General features: G+C 48.3%; 1 protein-coding gene across 5 annotated transcripts in view; it reads right to left on the bottom strand.

Moving 5' to 3' along the window:
- The window catches only part of LOC147101904 (uncharacterized), a 232,868-nt gene that overhangs the window by 36,294 nt on the left and 171,692 nt on the right, over window positions 1–24,882 (bottom strand). For 3 of the 5 annotated variants that reach the window (XM_085965923.1, XM_085965927.1, XM_085965925.1), the window contains 3 exons: window positions 22,205–22,228; window positions 11,884–11,910; window positions 5,993–6,019 (listed from right to left, as the gene is read on the bottom strand). In XM_085965923.1, the coding sequence (XP_085822049.1) occupies window positions 5,993–6,019; window positions 11,884–11,910; window positions 22,205–22,228 (78 nt within the window). The remainder of the gene's footprint in view (window positions 1–5,992; window positions 6,020–11,883; window positions 11,911–22,204; window positions 22,229–24,882) is intronic. The other 2 variants (XM_085965924.1, XM_085965928.1) reach the window with 1 other exon arrangement.

Below are 24,882 nucleotides of genomic sequence, written 5' to 3'. Positions count from 1 at the left end.
CCCAGAGCCTCGTCAGATAGACATCTTCTACTTTAGACAAGTGGAGGGAGCACCTGTCACTGCAGTTCAGGTGCGAAGGTACACCCGCAACAATCCAGTCCTGTCTGAGGTAATGGACGATGTCATTCGAGGGAGAGCTATAGGAGATTCTCCTAGTTTGAAACCTTACGTTTCAAAAAGAAATGAGCTCTCCGTCCAGGCAGGTTGTCTTCTTTGGGGATGCCGTGTCATCATTCCGCCACCTCTGAGGGAACCTATACTGCAACAACTTCATACAGGCCACAGTGGGATGGTTCGGATGAAGGAAATGGCAAGAAGCTACTTCTGGTGGCCAGGTCTCGATGGGAATATTGAGGAGAAAGCCAAAACATGTTCCCCATGTCAAAGGGTCCGGAATGTTCCACAGCTGGCAACCCTACACCCCTGGGATTGGCCTGCAGAAGTGTGGCAGCGAGTACATGTGGACTTCGCCGGTCCTTTCGAAGAGAAGATGTTTATGGTGGTTGTGGACGCTCGTAGCAAGTGGCTGGAGGTCGCTGTGATGAGGTCTACCACAGCAGAGAAAACAATTGAGAAACTTGGTGAGATGTTCAGCCGTTATGGCTCACCGGAACTCGTAAGTGACAACGGTCCACAATTTGTATCACAGGAGTTTGCAACCTTCCTGCATGTGAATGGTGTCCAACACATCAGGTCTGCGCCCTATCATCCCTCTACTAACGGCCAGGCAGAAAGGTTTGTGCAAACTTTGAAGCACGCCTTGAAGGCATCGCAAGGTCAGGGCTCAATCCACCAACGTCTGAACAGCTTCCTGTTGTCCTACAGGAACGAGCCGCATGCCACAACCAAAACTTCCCCAGCTTCGCTCATGATGAAGAGGCAGTTGCGGACAAGTTTTGACTTACTCAAACCTCCAAGGGCCGAACAGGTTGTCCATTGTCAACAACAAGCTCAAGTTGAAAAGAGAGAGAAAAGAGCCAAGGAGAGACGGTTTCATCCGGGAGAGCACGTCCTAGCTCGAAACTACAACGCTGGACCGAAATGGGTTCCTGCTACGGTGATTGCGCAGACGGGCCCTGTGTCTTACACGGTTGAGACTGCTGAGGACGTCGTCTGGAGAAGACACACAGATCAACTGTTGCTAGGAGCAGAGACAGCCACAGAGGCTCCAACGGCTGGTTGGCCTGAACTGTTTCCGGATGATACCGCAAACCAGCATCCTTTGCCACAAGTGCTCTTCTCCAACACAGGAAGTCAAAGAGACTGTTCCACCTGTGCAAACTCCTGACTTTCGACTGACACAGGCACCTTCTCCATCCAGGCCTGTGTCAATGCCTACTGCTGTGGAAGCCAGTGATGACCGCCGGTATCCTGTCAGAGAGCGGCGTCCTCCAAGACGCTTGGATCTGTAGGCTTAGTGACTTATCCACAAGACTGGGGCAGAATAAACCCCAGGGTAAAGTCAGGGGTTGAGGCAGTCTACCTCTACCCTAGGTTAGTTGAGTGCATTGAAAGTAACTTGCCTGTTGAGGAATAATGTGGACCTTCCATTTAAGAGGGGAGGAAATGTTATGTATTGTGTGTTCTATTGTGTGTTCTCCTCCCACCTGTGGTGGCGCTGTCACAGGAGATAAATGGTTGGGTGTTCTCTGTTAAGTTTAGCTCTCTTTGTTCGAAACTTTCCAGAACTTCCTTTCCTTCCAATAAAGCACTTCATGTTTGAATCTCTGAGTTCTGAGTCCTAAATTGTGTCTAGGTAGAAAGGTACCGACACAACAAGTTAAAATTGCATCAATCTCACACACCCATTTAGATTCGTGTGGGAAACACCAAATTCGGGGAACCCGACAATTCCCCGCACCCGAGTTAAAATCGACCCCTAAGTGTCTGTGAGCAGGTTACTGGTGAATAAGTGCTACTTGGTAGTGCTGTTAACGACTCCATCTATCACTTGGCTGATCATTGGGAGTAGGCTGATGGAGCTGTAATTGGCCAGGTTGCATTTGTCCTGCTTTTTGTGGGCAGGACATACCTAGGCAATTTTACACATTGTTGGGTAGATGCCAGTGTTGTAGCTGTACTGGAACAGCTTAGCTAAGGGTACGGCTAGTTCAGGAGCACAAGCCTTCAGCACTATTACCAGGATATTGTCTAGGCCTATAGCCTTTGCTGTGTCCAATGTGCTGAGCCATTTCTTGATGCCACGCGGAATGAGTCCAATTGACTGAAGACTGACATCTGTGATAGTGGGGGCCTCAGGAGGAGACAGAGAAGGCTCGCCTACTCGACACTTCTGGATGAAGATGGTTGTGAACACATTGAGGGCAAAATTGGGAGCCTTTGAGTCTCCAGTTAGCGCTCCCGGAGATGCAAAATGGCTTTGCGACCGGACGCGGCACTGACATCGACTCCTGCCATATTCGGCGGGAGTTTTGCAGTGGTGTTACGGCATGTGCCCCGATCTCCTTCGCCTGGAGATCGTGACGTCATCGCCAAGCGCATCGCCCCAGTAGTGGCCCGGACCCAAAATTGACTTCCGCCCCCTGCAGCAGCGCCTGTCGAAAACACCGACAGCTGCAGGAGGTGTGCATCGGGCGGCCGGCCGCTTCGGGGACGATGATTAAAGGCAAGGTGGCCGAGGTAAGTAAAAAAAACCTTCCTTTTCTTGTTGCAGTTTTTAGCGCAGGTTCCTGCCTGTGATCGATCAGCCCAGCACTCTGCTCGAGTGTCGGGCTGATCGCGGCTGCCTTGGTGGTCCAGGTAGGTACTTTTTATATTGCAGAGCCTTCAGTGATGGCCCTTCCCTTTAAGGGAGGGTAGGAGCCTTTGAACGCAGCAGTGCTGCACGGCCCAATGTGCTGCTGAAGTCTCCGCCCCACCTGCTGCTGATTGCACTCCAAGAAGGAAGTAGAGCGCTTGATTTAGTGCAAAACTGAATTTTTTTAGAAGTTTAGAAACATCAGAGTCTGGCGCTAATTTTCTCAACTTTTAAAAGTTAGCGCCCCAAACGGGGCTACAGGAAACCTTTTTTTATCCGGCACGGACGGGACCGACGTGGTGCCGGTTCATCAAAAATTCCGGATAACCGAAAGCTATAGTAAAAGATACGGAGAGCTGAGAGCTCCGTATAAAGCAACAAACCCTGTTGCTTAGCAACAGGTTCAGAACAATGGCCACAAGTTCCAAGCGTCTCTGGAGCTTAGCAACAGCTGCAGCCACACCCTTGCACAGCAACAGATGGAGGAAGGCAAGTAATAAAAGTTACCTGAACCTACTCCTGAATTTTGCCGGTTAACCGAGATTTCCGGTTATTTAGGTGCCAGTAAATCGAAAGTTTCCTGTATAATGACTTTTTCCCTCTTAATTCTTTTGCACTCACATGTTGGACTTCACCATCATTGAGGCTGGGGGTGTTCATGGAGGCTCCCCTTCCCATTAGTTGTTTAACTGGCCACCACCATTAGCAACTGGATATGGCAGGACTGCAGTTTTGTCCTCATCCCTTGGTTTTGAGATCACTTTGCTCTGTCTATAGCATGCTGCTTCTGTTGCTTAGCAGCATGTCGTCCTATATTGTAGCTCCACCAGGTTGGCACCTCATTTTCAGGTATGCCTGGTGCTGCTCCCGGTATGCTCTTTTACTCTTCATTGAACCATAGTTGGTCATATGGCTTGATGAGGGAGAAGTGAGTGATATACCAGGCCATGAGGTTACAGATTGTAGTGGTATACAATTCTGCTGCTGCTGATGGCCCCCAGCACCTCAAGGGTGCCCAGTTTTTGAACTGCCAGATCTATTCTTAATCCTTCAGGACTCAGCCAGCTCAGTCAGTGGTGATACTACCAAGCCACTCTTGGTGATGGACACTGAAGTCCTTACTACCCTCAGTGCTTCCTCCAAGTGGTCTTTAACATGAAGTCGTACTGATCATCAGCTGAGGGAGGGTGGTAGGTGGTATGACCTGAAGCCATGAGGCTTCATGGAATCCGGAATCAATTTTGAGGGCTCCCATGGCCACTCACCCCATATGTATACCACTGTGTCCCCACCTCTTGTTGGTCTGTCCTGCCTGCAGGGTTGACTGGGCTGGAAGTGCCTTTGTCCTGATTCGATGTCTAGCACACAGCCTAGTGGTCCATCCAGTTTTATTCTTTTGTTCCTTTCGCGTGGTTTGATAGAAACATAGAAACATAGAAGATAGGAGCAGGAGTAGGCCATTCGGCCCTTCGAGCCTGCTCCGCCATTCAATGAGATCATGGCTGATCATCCAAATTCAATACCCTGTCCCTGCCTTCTCCCCATATCCCTTGATCCCTTTAGCCTTAAGAAATATATCCAACTCTTTCTTGAATATATTTAATGAACTGGCCTCCACTGCCCTCTGTGGCAGAGAATTCCACAGGTTCACCACTCTCTGGGTGAAGAAATTCCTCTTCATTTCAGTCCTAAATGGCTTACCCCTTATCCTTAGACTATGACACCTGGTTCTGGACTCCCCGGCCATCAGGAATATCCTTCCTGCATCTAGTCTGTCCAGACCTGACAGAATTTTATAGGTTTCGATGAGATCCCCTCTCATTCTTCTAAACTCCAGTGAGTATAAGCCCAATCGTCCCAATCTCTCCTCATACGTCATTCCTGCCATCCCAGGTATCAGCCTGGTGAATCTTCGCTGCACTCCCTCCATGGCAAGAACGTCCTTCCTCAGGTAAGGCGACCATAACTGCACACAATACTCAAGGTGTGGTCTCACCAAGGCCCTGTACAACTGCAGCAAGACATCCTTGTTCCTGTACTCGAACCCTCTTGCTACGAAGGCCAACATACCTTTTGCCTTCTTAACAGCCTGCTGCACCTGCATGCTTACCTTCAGCGACTGGTGCACAAGAACACCCAGGTCTCTTTGCACTTCCCCTTCTCCCAATCTATTGTCATTCAAATAATAATCTGCCTTCCTGTTTTTGCCACCAAAGTGGATAACCTCACATTTATCCACATTATACTGCATCTGCCATGCTTCTGCCCAATCACCCAACCTGTCCAAATCGTACTGGAGTTTCACGACACCCTCCTCACAGCTTACCCTCCCACCCAGCTTTGTGTCGTCTGCAAATTTGGAGATATGACATCCAATTCCCTCGTCCAGATCATTAATATATATTGTGAACAGCTGGGGTCCTAGGACCGATCCTTGCGGTACCCCACTAGTCACTGCCTGCCACTCGGAAAATGACCCGTTTATTCCAACTCTTTGCTTTCTGTCCGCCAACCAGTTCTCTATCCAAGTCAATACTTTGCCCCCAATCCCATGTGCCTTAATTTTGCACGCTAATCTCTTATGTGGGACCTTATCGAAAGTTGCTTGCTATGCCATTTCAGGAGGCAGTTAAGAGTTAATCATGTTGATGTGGGACTGGAGTCACATGTAGGCCAGACTGGGTAACGACGGCCAGGTTTCCTTCCCAGAAGGGAAGTTGATGAACCAGTTGGGTTTTTACGACAAGCCAACACCGTCATGGTCACTGTTACTGGTACCAGCTTTTTATTTCCACATTTAACATTTTTTTTTAATGTAATTCAAATTCTCAAACTGTCATGGTGGGATTATTAGTCCAGAGTGCTGGATTACTAGTCCAGTAACATAACCATTACACGGTAGTACATATCTTACTAGAGCAGAACCAGTGCGTTTGTTGCTGCTTGTCTAACTCGGACCACCCTACCCTTTAGGGTTTGACCTGCAGGATTATTTGAAGCCAAGTCAGAAGAATCACAACCTCAATTCTCAGGTTTACCCCTCCATATTCCATCAGTGAGCCAGGTTGGCTGGTCAATCATCAACAGTATTATGGGGTACTTACCAAACTCTCGTTTTGGATTACCAAGTTTGCACAGAGTGTTGACTTGTTTTCAAACTTCCATCACTGTGGCTGGAAGCTTATCTCAGGAAAATTACTTTAAGAGAAAGCAAACTGAGTGTATTGCACTTACTGCATTGCAGGTGAACGCTGTCTCGTTCTGAAAAACAAAACAAAGAAACGGGATCAGAAACCCTGTGTTCAGATTTCTCACATTCTCATTGAAATATTTTTTGATTGAAGAATTTTCATAATAGTGAAAACAAATAAACTGTAGAGATCAAAATACGATTAAAACAATCTTATTTAACAACTGTTCTGAAATGGTGACTATAGTTGTAACTACAAAGGTGTGAGCAGAAACACATCTATTATTGACAGTACAAACTGCCAACGTGGCATATAAGCTCAGAGTTTGCAAAATTGAAGATTTTTTGTAACCACCAATGGGGGAGATCTTGTGGTGCCCACATCGGAATCTCTTGGCTCCTCTGAGACGCTGTTCACAGCCATTTCCCTTTTGGGCACGCTTTTCTAACTTTGTGCCAAAACTGAATGGCCAAAGTACTGTTCTGCCATTAAGGATTTTCTCAGTGGTAGTAATGATGTTACACATTGGATAGTATTCTATTATACCTTACTACAGCGTAACGGTTTACAGGGGCTGACGGTGAACTGTTACTGTCCTGTTACTATGAGCATTTTCCTTTGGATGCAACTGTAGCTCCTGATCTCTACTAATGTGACCAGTATCATATTTCAATCTTTTTTCAATACAAGCTTGAATTCTGTGGTGTAAATTTCTGTGGTGTAGTGGGGATAGTTGGTAAATAAAGCGCCCTAGAGTATACCTGTAACTGGGGTATTGAATAAATTTTTAAATTAATTAAAGGAGTAAGTCATGGCAGGAGAGTTCAGACCCGTGTTCTGCTCCTCTTGCTCCATGTGGGAAGTCAGGGATGCTGCCAGTGTCCCTGGCGACCATGTGTGCAGGAAATGCATCCAGCTGCAGCTACTTGTAGACCGCATTGCGGCGCTCGAGCTGCGGGTGGATGAATTTTGGAGCATGCGCGATGCTGAGAGGCTCGTGGATAGCACGTTTAGCGAGTTGTTCACGCCTCAGGGTAGGGCTGCACAGGGGGTGACCATCAGGCGGAGCAACAAAGGCAGGCAGGTAGTGCAGGGAACCCCTGCGGACATCCCCCTTTCAAACAAGTATACCAAGTTGGATACTGTTGAGGGGGATGACTCACCAGGGGAAGGCAGCAGCAGCCAACTTCCTGGCACTGGGGGTGCTCCTGCTGCCCAGGAAGGGGGGAAAAAGAGTGGGAGAGCAATAGTGGTAGGGGATTCTATAGTAAGGGGAACAGACAGGCGTTTCTGTGGCCGTAGACGTGAATCCAGGATGGTTTGTTGCCTCCCTGGTGCCAGGGTCAAGGATGTCACTGAGCGGCTGCAGGGCATTCTGGAGGGGGAGGGTGAACAGCCAGTGGTCGTGGTCCACATTGGTACCAACGACATAGGTAAAAAGAGGGATGAGGTCCTGCAGCAAGAATTTAGGGAGCTAGGTGAAGGATTAAAGAGCAGGACCTCAAGGGTTGTAATCTCTGGATTACTCCCAGTGCCACGTGCTAGTGAGTATAGGAATAGGAAGATAGAACAGATGAATGCGTGGCTAAAGGGATGGTGCAGGGGGGAGGGCTTTAGTTTCCTGGATCACTGGGTCTGCTTCTGGGAAAGGTGGGACTTGTACAAGTCGGACGGTTTACACCTGAACCAGAGGGGAACCAATATCCTTGCGGGGAGGTTTGCTAGCACTGCTGGGGGTGTTTAAACTAACTTGGCAGGGGGATGGGGTACAGAGTGGAGCTATAGTAGGGGGTGATTTACAGCCAAATGCAGAGGGAAAAACAAGTCAGCTGGGAAGGCAGAGCAAATATGTGAAGGCAAAAGAGAATATGGCAGGGCTGGAAGGCATTTATTTTAATGCAAGGAGTCTTGCAAATAAGGTGGATGAACTGAAGTTGTTGTTGAACACATGGGAGTACGACATTGTTGCTATCACGGAGACATGGTTGAGGGAGGGTCAGGACTGGCAGCTCAATATTCCGGGGTATAGAATCTTCAGGAGAGACAGAGGGGGGTGTAAAAGGGGAGGGGGTGTTGCAATATTAATTAAGGAGTCAATTACTGCTGTAAGGAGGGATGATATATTAGCGGGTTCCTCTAATGAGGCCATATGGGTAGAACTTAAAAACAAAAAGGGGGCAAGCACTTTGCTGGGGGTGTACTATAGGCCCCCAAACAGTCAGGGGGAGATAGAGGAACAGATATGTAGGCAAATCTCAGAAAAGTGCGAAAATAATAGGGTAATAATAGTGGGGTATTTCAACTTCCCCAATATAAATTGGGATAGTCAGAGTGTGAAAGGCTTAGAGGGTGCAGAATTCTTAAAGTGCGACCAGGAGAGCTTTTTGAGCCAACATGTAGAAAGTCCTACAAGAGAGGGGGCGGTACTGGACCTAATTCTGGGGAATGTAGCCGGGCAAGTGGTGGAAGTGTCAGTAGGGGAGCATTTTGGCAACAGCGACCATAATTCGGTGAGATTTAAGGTGGTCATGGAAAAAGACAAAGACGGCCCGGAAATAAGGGCTCTAAATTGGGGGAAGGCCGATTTTAATATGATAAGGCAGGATCTGGCCAAAGTGGACTGGGAGCAGCTACTTATAGGAAAATCCACATCAAAACAGTGGGAGACTTTCAGAAGGGAAATAGAGAGAGTACAACGCCAACATGTTCCTGTAAAGGTCAAGGGTGGGACCAACAAGCAAAGGGAACCTTGGATGACAAGGGATATACAAAAATGCATTAGAAATAAAAGGGGGGCTTTTGGCTGTTACAAAAGACTAAAGACGGAAGAAGCCCTAGAGGAGTATAAAAAGTGCAGGGGCATACTTAAAAAAGAAATTAGGAGGGCGAGGAGGGGCCATGAAATAACACTGGCGAGCAAAATAAAGGAAAATCCTAAGATGTTTTATAAGTATATTAAGGGCAAGAGGATAACCAGGGAAAGGGTAGGGCCCATTAGGGACCAAAGTGGCAATCTGTGTGTCGAGCCAGATGATGTAGGCGGGGTTTTAAATGAATTTTTTGCATCTGTGTTCACTATGGAGAAAGACGATGCAGACATAGAAATCGGGCAAGGGGACTGTGACATACTTGAACATATTAGCATCGAGAGGGAGGAGGTGCTAGCGGTTTTAGCAGGCCAAAAAGTGGATAAATCCCCAGGCCCGGACGAGATGTATCCCAGGCTGCTGTGGGAGGCAAAGGAGGAGATTGCAGGGGCTCTGACACAAATTTTCAGAACCTCTCTGGCCACAGGGGATGTACCAGAGGACTGGAGAACAGCTAACGTAGTACCATTATTCAAGAAGGGTAGCAGGGATAAACCAGGGAATTACAGGCCAGTGAGTCTAACATCTGTGGTAGGGAAATTATTGGAAAAAATTCTGAGGGACAAAATTAGTCTCCACTTGGAGAGGCAAGGATTAATCGGGGATAGTCAGCATGGCTTTGTCAAGGGTAAATCATGTCTGACAAATCTGATTGAATTTTTCGAGGGGGTGACTAGGGGGGTGGATGAGGGAAATGCTGTGGATGTGGTTTACATGGACTTCAGTAAAGCTTTTGACAAAGTCCCGCATAGGAGACTGGTCAAGAAGGTAAGAGCCCATGGGATCCAGGGTGCCTTCACAGAAATCACAGAAACCCCACAGTGCAGATAGAGGCCATTTCGGCCCATCGAGCCTGCACCGACACATATCCCACCCGATCCCTGTAACCCCTACACCAACACATATCCCACCCTATCCTGTAACCCCACGTATTTAATCCCCCTAACACTAAGGGTCAATTTATCATAGCCAATCAACCTAACTTGCACAACTTGGCGCGTTGGATCCTAAACTGGCTGAGTGGCAGGAGGCAGAGGGTGATGGTCGAAGGTTGCTTTTGTGACTGGAAGCCTGTGTCCAGTGGGGTACCTCAGGGATCGGTGCTGGGTCCCTTGTTGTTTGTGATCTACATAAATGATTTGGATGAGAATGTAAAAGGTATGATCAGTAAGTTCGCAGATAACACGAAAATTGGTGGGGTGGTAAATTGTGAGGAGGAAAGCCTCAGGCTACAGGACGATATAAACGGGTTGGTCAGATGGGCGGAAAAGTGGCAAATGGAATTTAACCCTGAAAAGTGCGAGGTGATGCATTTTGGACGGACAAATAAGGCAAGGGAATACACAATGAGTGGTAGGACCCTAGGAAGTACAGAGGGTCAGAGGGACCTTGGTGTACATGTACATAGATCCCTGAAGGCAGCGGAACAGGTAGATAAGGTGGTTAAAAAGGCATATGGGATACTTGCCTTCATTAGCCGAGGCATAGAATATAAGAGCAGGGAGGTTATGATGGAGCTGTACAAAACGCTGGTGAGGCCACAGCTGGAGTACTGTGTGCAGTTCTGGTCGCCTCACTATAGGAAGGATGTGATTGCTTTGGAGAGGGTGCAGAGAAGATTCACCAGGATGTTACCTGGGATGGAGTGCCTCAGCTATGAAGAGAGGCTGGACAGGCTGGGGTTGTTTTCCTTGGAGCAAAGAAGGCTGAGGGGGGACCTGATTGAGGTGTACAAAATGATGAGGGGCATAGATAGGGTAGATAAAGAGGAACTTTTCCCCTTAGTAGGGGGGTCAATAACAAGGGGGCATAGATTCAGGGTAAGGGGCAGGAGATTTAGAGGGGATTTGAGGAGGAACTTTTTCACCCAGAGGGTGGTTGGAATGTGGAACTCAATGCCTGAAAGGGTGGTAGAGGCAGGAACCCTCACAACATTCAAGAAGCATTTGGATGAGCACTTGAAATGCCATTGCATACAAGGCTATGGACCAAATGCTGGAAAATGGGATTAGACTGGACAGGGATGGATGGGCGGCGCAGACACGATGGGCCGAAGGGCCTCTTTCTGTGCTGTAAAACTCTATGGCCTAGAAATTGAGTAGCCTTAGCGCCGCATTTGAGGCGCTAGAGGGCCTAGCGCCGGAGTTATAGCCAGTTTAGAAATTCCCTGGGGCCCTCGAATCGGCGGTAGACCGGTTGCGCTGCGCCGGCACCGATGACGTCATCGGTGTGCGCAGCGTCCCGGTTGCCATGCCGACGGGCCCCAGCGCCGAAATTCAGTTGTGGCCGCCTCGCCCGTGGCAGCCGCAACTAAGACTCTGGCAACAGAGTCTTACATCAGTTAGCGCCTGCGCCTTAAGGTCGCGCGGCGGCCGGCCGCTTTCCCGCCGGCCGCCTGCCCGCACCTCCCTCCCCGGACTCCTCCACCCCCCCCCCGCGGAACAGATGCTTCCGGGCTGCGAGCCCGGCACTTCCCCGAGGTGCCGGGCTCATTTTTCTGATGAGTTTACCGGCCAGCGGGCGGGTGCAGGCAGCTCCTCCTTAACTGAAGGAGGAGGCCTGCACTTCCCGAGCCTGCCGCACCGCATCGGGCGCCGGAATAGCGCCCATTTTCAGGCGCAAACACCCTTCAGTAGCGCCGGCAGCCGTTTGGGCGCGGCGCTACTGAATTTTTGGCGCACGCAGGGGGACTTAGCGCCGGCGCTAACTTTCCGGCGCTAAAGCCCTGGCGCGGCGCCAACTGAATTTCTAGGCCTATGACTCTATATAATGAACACTGGTTCCCTAATTTACAGTATAGTTTTACAAAGTTCATTGTCATAAATAATAGAAGCAAATTCAAGAATAAGAAAAAGCCATTCAGCTCTTTGGAGCTCATTTTTCATGTACCCAAACTTCCCATTATAAATCCAACTCCAATTACCTCAGCCCCAGGAATAAGAAATGACTGGCCTGCTTCACTGGAATAGAGGTGTGAGCTCCCAATTTCTCTGCTAATGTGACCATGACAAAATAATAAGCAGGTGTTCCCTCTTTTGAGATGAGTAGCAGGCAGTGTTGTACTTACCGATCTTGAGCTGAAGGCACCCTTGACCTGATAAGAAAACAAAAAATAAAGAAACATTGTCAGAAATGCTCGCTTCTATTGCTTCTATTGAAGAATCAGGTTTGTTCAGTTGGAAATATCAAAAGGTTTGAGTTCTTCATAGTTTTTACATGGGGGTCTTTTATTTGAAACCACAAGTAGGTACTTCGCTACTTTGAAGGACTTTACAATTTTTGTCACATCAGAAACAAATGTCGATTTCTCTGTTTTACTCTCTCTGAACACAGCTAGAGCAATCTTCTGTTACACTTTAGTGCCCAGTCTCTCATCTACAAGTTATTGGCCTTGATTTTAAACCCTGACGGGTGAGAGGATTAAGGGGAGGGTTAAATTATCAGGATTGAGCAAACCGACCCCATTCCCGGCCATTTACATTTTTACTACCCCAAATCGTGCCATCAACGAGGTTCCCACAAAAAGCAAGCGGAGGCCTAGTTAACATTCAAAAGTCGCGGGCCGATGACATCATCGGCGTCGCAATGTCAGATGTCCGGCAGCAGATCCAAGGCGGGAGGTGCCAACTGCCTATGGTAAGTTTTAAAGATCTTCTCCTTTTGGAACTCCTTGTGGAAATAAGACTGCTCCCCCCCAGGCCCCGCAAGGAGTCCTTGGGCCTCCCCAGCCCCAGCCACCCCCGATCTCCAATCGTCCATCAAGATGCCAGATCCTTCTCGCGATTGCTGCCCTAATGTCTGACTGAACCAGCCTAAGAGAGGCAAAAAGAAGCAGCGTTAAACCTTCCTCCTCCCCCCACCTTATCGTAGTCCGGATTCTTCCTCTTGCCCCCTCCCGATCGCTGTCCGGACTCTTCCTCTTGCCCCCTCCTGATCATAGTCCGGACTCTTTCTCCTCCCCTCTCTCCCGATCACTGTCCGGACTCTTCCTTCTCTCCCCTCTCCCGATCATTGTCGGGACTCTTTCTCCTCCCCTCTCTCCCGATCGCTGTCCGGATTCTTCCTCTTGCCCCCTCCCGATCATAGTCCGGACTCTTTCTCCTCCCCTCTCTCCCAATCACTGTCCGGACTCTTCCTTCTCCCCCCCCTCCTGATCGCAGTCCGGATTCTTCATTCTCCCGTTCACGATCACTACTCAGATTCTTCCTCCTCACCCCCTCCCGATCGCTTCTCGGATTCTTCCTCCTCCCCCTTCTCCCAATCGCAGTCCGGATTCTTCTTTCTCCCACTCACTACTCGGATTCTTCCTCCTCCCTCCTCTCCCGATCGCAGTCCAGATTCTTCCTTCTCCCCCCTCTCCCAATTGCAGTCCGGATTCTTCCTTCTCCCGCTCTCCCGATCACTACTCGGATTCTTCCTCCTCCATCCTCTCCCGATCGCTTCTCGGATTCTCCCTCCTCCCTCCTCTCCCGATCGCTTCTCGGATTCTTCCTTCTACCCCCTCTCCCGATCGCAATCAGTGTTCTTTCTTCTTCACCCCTCTCCCCATCGTAGTCTGGATTCTTCCTCCTCCCCCGTCTCCCGTTTGCAGTCCAGATTCTTCCTTCTAATCCCTCTCCTGATCGTGCCCAGAGGCTCCTCCCCACCCCATGGACTGCCAAGGAACATTTCCATGGGTCTCCGGCAGCAGCTTGGCTAAATTTCTGCTTCTGCCCACCCGTCAGGCAGCCGACTGACAACGCCTACACGTCCCTGACCTTGCCAAGTTCTTCGCATGCTAATGGGCTCCCACACACTTCCCAACTCCCCATTATTATCGGGGCCATTATTTCTGTAGGATGACAATGAAATCCCATTACCTCAACACCAGGATGACACAGACAGTCCTGATACCAAGAGAACTAATACTTGGGTGGTTGTGTGGGCTCCTGATTATTTTGTTGTGCCCATAAACATACATAGTTACAATTCCCCTCTGAGGTTGAAGTTCCTCTTGGGGCACAGACAATACATCACATGGCAGATTAAGTTTTTGTTCATGTTCTGTATACTGTCAAGAATGTAGCACTTCCTTTGGAAGTTTGGATGGGTTTGGTTGTCCAAAAACCAAAGCACAACTGAATAGGCAATCAAAAGTTACTCAGCAATGCTACTCAACTACCTAAACAGTCAGTGCATCAGTATAAATAGCATACAGTAGCCCAATCCAGTGGGGTTTGACATTTCTAAGTAAAGTAGAGGGAGAATGCAGAATACACAATCCTCCCTGCTTCAGGGTGTCTGCAGCTAACAGTAGATAGCATGAGTGCACAGAGAAAAGCCCTGAACAGTGCAGAGATAAATCTTTAGCTGACTCTTTATGGATAATGGAAAATTTAATATTATAACTGTTTAAATGGCTCCAGCTACCCAATTCAATTTCAAACAGCCTATATAGCTGACAAATGGTAGGCAAACAATGTAATTAAAGAAGCTAGTTTGTTGATTTGTCCGTGTCCTAACTCGCACCAAGTCCCGTTCGCCCATCTCCCCTGTGCTCGCTGACCTACATTGGCTCCCGGTTAAGCAGCGCCTCGATTTTAACATTTTCATTCTTGTTTTCAACTCCCTCTGTGGCCTCACCCCTCCCTATCTCTATAATCTCCTTCAGCCCCGCAACGCCACCCCCCCCCCGCCGAGATATCTGTGCTCCTCTAATTCTCTCTAATTCTGCCCTCTTGAGCATCCCTGAGTACAATCACTCAACCATTGGTGGCCGTGCCTTCTGTTGCCTCGGCCCTGAGCTCTGGAATTCCCTGCCTAAACCTCTCCGCTTCGCTACCTCTCTTTCCTCCTTTAAGACGCTCCTTAAAACCTACCTCTTTGACCAAGCTTTTGGTCACCTGCCCTAATTTATCCTTATGTGGCTTGATGTCAATCTTTTTGTCTTAAAATACTCCTGTGCAGTGCCTTGGGATATTTTACTACATTAAAGGCGCTATATAAATACAAGTTGTTGTTAATGTCTTTTGTTCTGACGTGCCTTCACAGATTCTTGCCAACATGTAGTTCAAGTGATTTAATTAGAATGAATAATCAGCCCAGCCAAGTGAGAATTTTGCATGACAGCTGTGTCTGAGACCTGCGAGATGGGGCAAGATCAATGATGGACTGTAATCCCTTGATGTCCAAGACTTCCGACTGTGGATATATCTGGCTTTCTTGACCCAACAGATAGTCTGGGCTAGTTTGACTCTGGGGGACGATTTTAACCTTTCCAGTAGAAACCGGGCAGGTGGGCAATTAAAATGCCCCTGGTTACTCAGCTGCCAGAAAACCACCCGGATGCCCGCAACGATAACTGTTACTCAGGCCTCTGGATGGGCTGCCCAAAGCCGTTTGATGACATCATTGGGCCCCGACTGCGATTTTAATTCTGGCCTCAGCAGGGATCTGCCAGGAAGCTGAAGTGTCCCGAACAGGTAAGTGTTTCACTTTTGTTTGTGGGCCAGGAGGAACCTTACCTCCTTCTCCTCCACTTTCCAATAAAGGGATGTTTCCTCAATCCATCTAAAAAAGGAGTAACCCAATGTCATAGGAATGAAAGGTTTGCGCAGTTAGGTGTAGCTGGAGGAGATTGCTGAGGTAAGATGGGACAAGGCCATGGAGCAATTTGATGGCAATAACAAAAATCACACAGAAAATTTTCTGGGGCATAATTAGCCGGTGGAGATTGACCAGGAGGGCGTTGTTGGGAATACATGGGTTTCGATGGATGAGACTGGGCAATGGGATTCTGAGTAAGTTGTAATTTTTCACAAAGCATCTTAAGGGGATGTCATCCCTTATGTGTTGCTTCTCAGCAGGATGTTCTTCAGTTCCAAGCATTCCAGCAGTGTGTGGAGGGTGCAACATACAGAAAGACTGGTCTGTCTCTTGTAGCTGCTACTCAATATTCCCCAAAACAATGCAGCTGTTGGTGAGCCTGAAAATTATATCTTTATCCTGCTTTATGCAGTGGTGAACATTAAACTGTCTGATATTAGGACTTTTATAAACTTTTCTCTGGAACAATTCTGTTGCATAAAAGTTGATGATCATGGTTGTCATGAATCTTAGCATGACTCATGAAGTAACACTGGGCGGCCAGCTGGTGGCGCCGTCCAAGGAGTATAAATACTCGGGCGTGGGCCCAGCTTGCTCAGGATGTTTCTGTAACCAGCAACTAGTGGTGTAACTAGAATCTCCTGGTTGTGAAACAGTTGATTAAAGCCTTGTTTTATACTCAAACCAAGTGCTCAGTAGTCTTTTTACATCAATTTAATCAACTGAACCTGCTCCACGCTCTGAGTGGTCTTGGGAACAGACGGCTACGACTCAAACCATAGAAGGGAACTCGGATGAAGTAATCGATCCATCATGGAGAAACTACTCAGACCCGCCCGTCTCGACCTGGACCCGAATTCACTTACAGCTGCTAAGGTATGGAAACACTGGTATCGTACCTTTAGCAACTTCTTTGAGGAGTGTGGTGAGAATATTCCTAACCAGTTACGAATGTTTGCCAATTATGTAGCTCTTCATGTGTTTGACTATATCGAAGACTGTGTAGACTATGACGCCGCTATTCAAATACTACAGCAACTATATGTTAAGTCCCCAAACAAAATTTTTGCTCGGCATCTACTGGCCACAACTCGACAACAACCCAAGGAATCACTTGACAAATTCCTTCGGAAACTTCGCAGGCTCAGCAAGGATTGTAATCTTAAAGCTGTCACAGCTGAGCAATACCAGGAGGAGTTAATTCGTGATTCCTTTATTAATGGGATTGCGTCTCCCTTCATACGTCAGCGTCTGTTGGAGAATAAAACCCTCAAGTTACAGTCTGCCTATGACCAGGCATGTTCTCTGGACTTAGCAAAGAGGAATGCAGATACCTATCTTCCACCACGTGCATGGGCTGCTGCTATCACTTTTAGTGACTCCTTTGACAGGCCTCGGGCAGAAGCCCTCACTGATGATGACTCCCACCTGGCTGATGACAACCCTGCCCTAGAAACCTTCACTGATGACGACACTGCCCTAGCAGCATCTTGGCAATCTGGAAGGAAGTGTTTCTTCTGCGGAGGTGCATTCCACTACAGGAAATTTTGTCCTGCTCATAACGCAGTCTGCAATCATTGCAGTAAGAAAGGTCACTTTTCTAAGGTATGCCAGTCAAGAGCCTCTGTTAGTAAGAAAGGCCACTTTTCTAAGGTATACCGGTCGAGAGTCCCTGTTAGTTTTGCAGCTACTATCTATAAAACCGCTCCTCCCCCAAGAGCCACTACTAAGGTTACTGCTGCAATCCATAAAACTGCTCCTCCCCCAAGAGCCACTACTAAGGTTACTGCTGCAATCTATAAAACTGCTCCTCCCCCAAGAACCACTACTAAGGTTACAGCTGTCAAGGGTAAAACTGCCCCTCCTCCCATCACAGCTGTTTTTCCCCAAAGTCTGTCCCATGCAGCCACGAAGGTTTCGGTAAATGGACAAATTTTGAGTGCACTAATCGACTCATGCAGCTCTGACAGCTTCATTAGTGAGCGGGCTGTCAGTAAAACTGCATATTTATCCCACAGACAGGGAAATTGCAATGGCTCTGACGACACTGACCACCAACTCTTCCGGCTTTTGTCTTGTCGACCTTATTCTCAATGGCCGCACTTATTTCTCCACCCGGCTCGGGGTGCTCAAAAACCTATGCAGTGATGTGCTCCTGGGACAGGATTTCCAGAAACAACAGAAAAGACTCACTTTCGAGTTTGGAGGGTCAAAGCTGGAGCTTACTATTTCCAAAGTACCGTTTTGTGCGCATTCAGCAGCTTCGCTCGACGAGCCCTCCTTGTTTTCCAATCTTTCCCCCCCCGATGTAAGCCCATAGTCACTAAATCATGACGTTTCAGCCAAGATGATCGATCCTTTATCGAGGCAGAAATCGCTCGCCTTCTAGCTGATGGTATCATTGAGCCATGTTCATCTTCCTGGTGGGCTCAAGTCGTCGTTGTTAAAAATCCTCTGAAGCAACACAAGAAACGTCTTTGCATCGATTACTCGCAAACTATTAACAAGTATACGAACCTGGATGCATACCCACTACCACGCATCGATGACAAGGTCAATAACCTTGCCAACTACAAGGTATTTTCAACTTTTGATTTAAAGAGCGCATACCATCAAGTACCGTTAAAGGACTCTGACAAAAAGTATACGGCCTTTGAGGCCAATGGTCGGCTTTATCAGTTTTGTCGCCTTCCATTTGTGGTCACCAATGGGGTGGCTGTCTTTCAACGGGCAATGGGTAGCCTAGTCAAACAGGAGAACTTAACGGACACTTTTCCATATCTGGGTAATATCACCATTGCTGGTCATGACCAGAAGGAGCATGATGCCAACCTCCAGAAATTTTTTGACGTTCTCCGTCGTCGCAACTTAAACTTAAATGAGTGCAAATCTGTGAAATCAGTACCATCAGTCAACATCCTTGGCTATTGGGTGGGCAACGGTCTCATCAAACCAAATCCGGAGCGACTTCGTCCGCTTCAAGAGCTCCCTCCCCCTACGAACCTCGGCTCTCTTCGTCGGGCACTCGGCACGTTCGCCTATTATGCGAAGTGGATACCCCACTTCTCCAACAAGATCCAGCCCCTGCTTCACGCGAAGTAATTTCCGTTGGAGGCAACGGCTATTTCAGCTTTCAACCTCCTCAAGCGACAACTGGAAAAAGCCACGCTTCGTTCCATCGATGAAAATCTTCCTTTCATGGTCGAGTGCGATGCATCGGAGGTGGCGATCTCGGCTACCTTGAATCAAGGTGGTCGACCCATGGCATTTCTGTCCAGAACTTTGCAGGGTAGCGAGCTCCATTATCCTCCTGTCAAGAAGGAGGCTACGGCTATCATCGAAGCAGTACGTAAATGGAGTCATTTTCTCCCTCGTCGCCATTTCACGCTTATAACCGATCAGCACTCCGTGGCCTTTATGCTGGATAACCGGAAACGCACTAAGATCAAGAATAACAAAATACAGCGCTGGAGGATGGAATTGGCTGCCTTTGGCTACACCATACATTATCGACCTGGCAAAGAGAATGTAGTCCCGGATACCCTGACGCGTACATTCTGCTCTTCTATGTCAACTTTGACCCTTGCGGATCTTCATACTGACTTATGCCATCCTGGCGTTACCCGTATGTTGCGGCAATCTAAAAATCTCCCATTTTCTACGGAAGATGTGAAAAGAATATGCTCCACCTGTAGAATTTGTGCGGAATTAAAACCGCAATTCTTCCGTCTGTCGGATGCCTCGCTCATACACGCTATGCAGCCTATGCAACGACTCAGCACTGACTTTAAAGGGCCATTGCCTTCCTCAACACGAAACACCTACTTGCTTACTATGGTGGACGAATATTCACGCTTTCCCTTTGCTTTCCCCTGTCCCAATATGCTTACTTCCACAGTGATCAAATGCCTCGATCAAGTCTTTTCCCTTTGCGGTACGGCCAATTTCATCCACTCTGGATCGGGGTCCCTCCTTCGTGTCAAGCGAACTGAAGTTATCTTTCTCAATGGGGAATTGCCACAAGTAAAACGACACCGTATCATCCCATCGGTAATGGACAGGTTGAGAGATACAACGCTATCATTTGGAACGCTGTTCATCTTGCACTGAGGTCACGCAACCTACCAGACCAGCAGTGGGAAACTATGCTCCCTGACGCGTTGCATTCCATCAGGTCTCTTCTTTCTACGTCCACCAATGTCACTCCTCACGAGCGATTCTTCAGGTTCCAGCGTCGCTCCACTCATGGGGTGTCCCTACCATCATGGTTGGCAGCTCCCGGCCCCGTGCTGCTCCGAAGATTCGTCCAATCTTCCAAAAACGAGCTCCACGTCGACGAGGTGGAACTAACGGATGTTAATCCCACTTACGCGCATGTGCGGTACCCTGATGGCCAGGAGTCCACCGTTTCACTCCGAGATCTGGCTCCCTGTCCAACTGGTCCCACGCACCCAACTGGTAGAGGAACCCATGATAATGATGTTGACGCTCTGCGCTCCTTTGAGGATGACGCCCTACCTGGGACATCAAGGGATCTGCCGGCTACTCCACCGGATCAACTCGGGGAGCCGAGCGCTTCCCATCGGATGGCCACCCGAAGCCAGGACGCCGGTCAATCCCCGGCTACCAGCCAAGATGATGCCAGCTCTGCACCTGTGGGGACCTGCACCCGGAGTCACGATCTCCCCAGTCTTCCGCAGGTCGATCAAGGCGACACGGGCCCCGTCGATCTACCGGTACGGACCAAGCGTGCCAGGGAACAAGACACGGTCCGAGGAGACGTGCCTTCCAGCCACAAGCGAAGATCTAAAAGACTGCGCCTATTTGTGGTCCGCCTAATCCACTAGAATGAAGTCCCTGGACTTCCAAAACTTTCAGGCGGGAAGGATGTCATGAATCTTATCATGACTCATGAAGTAACACTGGGCGGCCAGCTGGTGGCGCCATCCAAGGAGTATAAATACTCGGGCGTAGGCCCAGCTTGCTCAGGATGTTTCTGTAACCAGGAACTAGTGATGTAACTAGAAATCTCATAGTTTTGAAACAGTTGATTAAAGCCTTGTTTTATACTCAAACCAAGTGCTCAGTAGTCTTTTTACATCAATGGTCACTTTCACAGCTAGGGGTAGTGCAATGCTAATGGATGACTGCATCTGTAGGTCTCAAGCAGATAGTACAGAGTAATGATTATCTTTCTGCTCAGATGCTGCCTCCTAAGGCACTCTGAGATCCATGTAGCTAAACTTGGGATGCTATTCATGTTGCCTGGGGTATGCAGGATCCCATATGTTCTCTTCTTATGCCCTTCGACTTCTCAGGCTACCATCTTCTAGTCCCCCTACTCCAAACAAATCAATAGGAGAGTATTACAGTACAGTATATGGAACACACATGTTGCTGAAAAGACAAAAAGCTGCTTCTTCCAAAGCTCTGATTTACTTCTGCTCCGATGCAAACTTTACTGGATTCTAATGTGAACCACACAAAAGCCTAGAAGCTACTGTCATTGTTGGATGGAATGACCATGTAAGGGTTGCAAAGCAATATTCTAGGTAGTGTTGTGCACAGTTGCTGATCATTTATTGCACGCTGCAAAATTGTTGGGAGCTATTGTCTTGAAGCTGTGCATTGCGATAGCTAAGCTCACTACAATCAATTGTTAACCAGAAATTGCACTGTAGTACCGATTCTCCTATCTGTTTTCACCACAAGTATGGCTCCTGCCGGGTAGTGTGTGAATGGTGTATTTACCTTCATATTCCAAAGCTGACACAGTCTGTTTAATTATCCTGTAAGCAGAGCTACTCTATACCTGAGCTGAAACCTACAATTTGTTGTGTACAATTGCCATTGCATTCAACACTCTACTAACACTACAGCTGACTGAGGAGGGACAGTGAAAGCAGGATGTGTTGCTTGTGGTGTCAGGTGGCATGCAAGGCAGACTGGCACGTCCCACTCGTATGCAATGCCACAGGTCTACTGTCCCATGCACAGCTATTTGAAAATAACAGAAAAGATGTACTTAAGGAGCAGAAAGACCACCTTCAGGAAGACCTCCAGATAAGATGTATCATGCATATGATATAATTTGGCATCATAGTCACCTTGGCTTCTATTTTGTATGCATCGGGATCCATCTATGTTAGTAATGAGGGCATCTGCAGTGCCAATTAATTTGCGCTCAAAATTGCGCAGTTCAAGTTTCCGATAAAATTCATTTGCATAATCACAAACATAAAATCTTCCGTGAACCAGTGCAATCAGGTAGCATAATAGAACGTAATTTCTTATTTTTTTCTTAGCAAAAATAAGCATTTTTAATAAGAGTGTCCAAACCTCCAACCTTTGAGTAACCTGATTTAAAAATTAAAAACTATACTGACCTATTTACTAATTTCATTGGTGTACGTTTGTCAGTTTCTTAGAAAATAAAAACATTCTTGATATGAAGAAACTTTTAAAACATGTGTACTAGTGCCTGTGCACCTAGAAAATTAGTGCAATTTGAAGAACCTTCCGTAACCAGCGCTATTGGCTGAGACTTGCACTGTCGACCTGGAAGCATAGCCAGTTCTGTAGGTGGGGCATTATCTGGGTGAACTGAATCTTAAATCGCCATAAAAGATTGCAGAAAACACAAATGTAAGTGGTTTTGGGTGTAATTCACCTGTGTTTAAAATTCCTCGATCTTTTGCGCTGGTTTGACTGATTGTGCTGGAATCTGGGCGTAGAACTAGCGGAAACAAGCGGAAACTCCACCGCACTATATTTAGCAATCAGAATGCTTGACTAATACTTACTTCACTAGAGTTGAACATTTAATTCTAAAAAAAACAAAAGAAAAAAATGTCAGAAACCTTCTATTGTTGGAATTTCTTACTTTTTAAAATGATCAACTCTATTTTATTCTTAGGTATCCAACAATAACTTGCATTTGCACAGTACGTTTAAAATACTAGCTGGCGGGGGGGGGGGGGTGCGCGGGAGGGTTTCGGCTGCTGTGGAGTTTTAACTCCACAGCGTGCATATTTTGTTTTGACAGGATCAATGCCCGGAGGTCAGCCTGATTGACAGGCTTGGCTCCCTGTCGAGCGGGGTGGACTCCGGAGTAGGCTGCAGCTGCAGGTAGGAAGTGCGGCCTGCTAATTATAATGATTTCAGCCTGCAGCCAGTGTTTCCCGCGCAGTTCATTGGCTGCACGCATCAGCAGGGGGCCCATTATCGTTATAATTGCACTACCTAAAGTTAGCCTACACTACTTAAAGTTAACCTGCACCTCTTAAAGGGGACGTGCATTGTGGTTGCAGCAGGTGCTGAGAGTCGTTCTGCAACTGAATCAAACCTGGGAAAGAGAGAATGGCTGACCATGGGAGAGAGCAGGCCCCCAGGTTTTTGGACGTAGTGCTGGAGGTCTTAGTGGAGGAGGTGGAAAGGAAGAGATGTCCTGCATCCTCAGGGGGGCAGAAGGTCACATGATAAGAAGGCAATGGGAACAGATAGCTGCAGAGGTTAATGCAAGGAGTGCAGCCCCAAGGACCTGGAGGCAGTGCCGTAAGAAGTTTAAAGGTCTCACACGAGTGGTCAAGGCCAGTGAATGCATCTTCAAATGCCATATGCTACCAAATGCAGTACTAGCCTCAGCCACTGCCTTCCTCATCGGTGTCATTAGCCACATCTTCAGGGATAGCACTTGTCTCCAAGGAGCTATCCGGAAAGTTGGGTTGGCGGATTGAACAGCTGAGGCACAGTGGAATTCTGCAGGATGAACGAGTCATGGCAACTGCCAGGGAACTTGGCGCAAACATGCAGAATATTCTTACTGTGGTTGCACACCAGCTGGACGTTAAGGGAGTGGAAACCCTTGCGGTTCACAAATACAGCTGGGTTGTGATGGGGTGCCCTAATGGCCACATGTGTGCTGTCTACGACGCCCTGCACCCTTGGGAAACCTGCCATATTTGCAAAGACCAACCGCACGCATGGTAACACTTGCTTCATCCGTAGAGAAGTGGATGTAATTGTGCGGCTTGGCAGAGGACAGCAGTAACCTGCGTAATACAACTGTGTGCGGCCGACTGGGAAATGCCATTGATGTCTGCTGTTGATCCCTGGAAGGACCCTAAAGCAAAGAAGCTGAGTGTGGTGGTGACTTTGACAGCCACTGGTAAGGAGTGTTCCTCTGGGCTACGGGTGTTGATGCAGCATTGTGCAGATGTCAGCAACTACCTCTCGCGAAAGTCTCAGCCTCCTTTGGCACTGCTGCTCACTCATATTGAGGAAGCTCATCCTCTGCCTGTGTTGGGGGTATCTCCTGCAGCGCTGCGCTGACGCCCTGTGCAACATCAGCTGGCTGAGGAGAAGGTTGGCGCTCCTGTTGTTGGTGCTGCTGGTGTGCCTGCTTTTACTGCTGTCGCGGCTGCTCTTCCTCTGATTCTGAGGACCAGGATCAGAGGGTATAACTGGTTCCCATTCTGCTGCTCGCCCTGAACTAGAAAATTTCATTCACTTTGCCTCCAATTTCCACCTTTCCCTCACCTTCACATGGTCCATCTCTGACTCTTCCTTCCCTTCCTTTCCTCGACTTCTCCGTCTCCATCTCTGGGGATAGGTTATTGACCAACATTCACTACAAGCCCAGACTCCCACAGCTACCTGGACTACACTTCCTCCCACCCCGCCTCCTGTAAGGACTCTATTCCATTCTTCCAGTTTCTCCGTCTCCGCCGCATCTGCTCCGACGATGCCACCTTCCACACCAGTGCTTCCGACATGTCTTCCTTTTTCCTCAACCGAGGATTCCCCTCTACTGTGGTTGACACGGCCCTCAACTGTGTCCATTCTATCTCCCGCATTTCTGCCCTCACCCTGCCCCTCCCTCCCGGAACCACGATAGGGTTCCCCTTATCCTCACCTTTCACCCCACCAGCCTCCACATTCAACGGATCATCCTCCGCCATTTCCGCCACCTCCAAAGTGATCCCATCACCAAACGCATCTTCCCCTCCCCTCCCCTTTCAGCATTCCGTAGGGACCGCTCCCTCCTAGACACCCTAGTCCACTCCTCTATTGGGGAGACCAAACGCAGATTGGGTGACCGCTTTGCGGAACACCTCCGTTCAGTCCGTAAGGGTGACCCCGAGCTTCCGGTCGCCTGTCATTTTAATTCACCGCCCCATTCCCACTCGGACCTCACCGTCCTTGGCCTCTTGCATTGTTCCACGGAAGCTCACCGTAAACTCGAGGAACAGCACCTCATCTTCCGATTAGGCACTTTACAGCCTTCCGAACTCAATATTGAGTTCAACAATTTCAGATCATAACCTCGGCCTCTATTACATTTTTACTTATATTTTTTATCCACACCTTTGTTTTGGCCTCTCCCCCCCCCTTTTTTGTCTCTCTCCCACATGGCAGCTGTCTCCCATTCTGCCAGCGCATTTCACACCTAATCTAGAGCCGTCTTTTGTCTCCACTAGTC

Source organism: Somniosus microcephalus, chromosome 23 (genome assembly GCF_052327205.1).
Source record: "Somniosus microcephalus isolate GS21.2 chromosome 23, FLI_Smic_1.0, whole genome shotgun sequence".
Lineage (NCBI taxonomy): Eukaryota > Metazoa > Chordata > Chondrichthyes > Squaliformes > Somniosidae > Somniosus > Somniosus microcephalus.
Note: the sequence above shows the minus strand (reverse complement) of the source record. Positions and strands in the feature narration are given on the sequence as shown.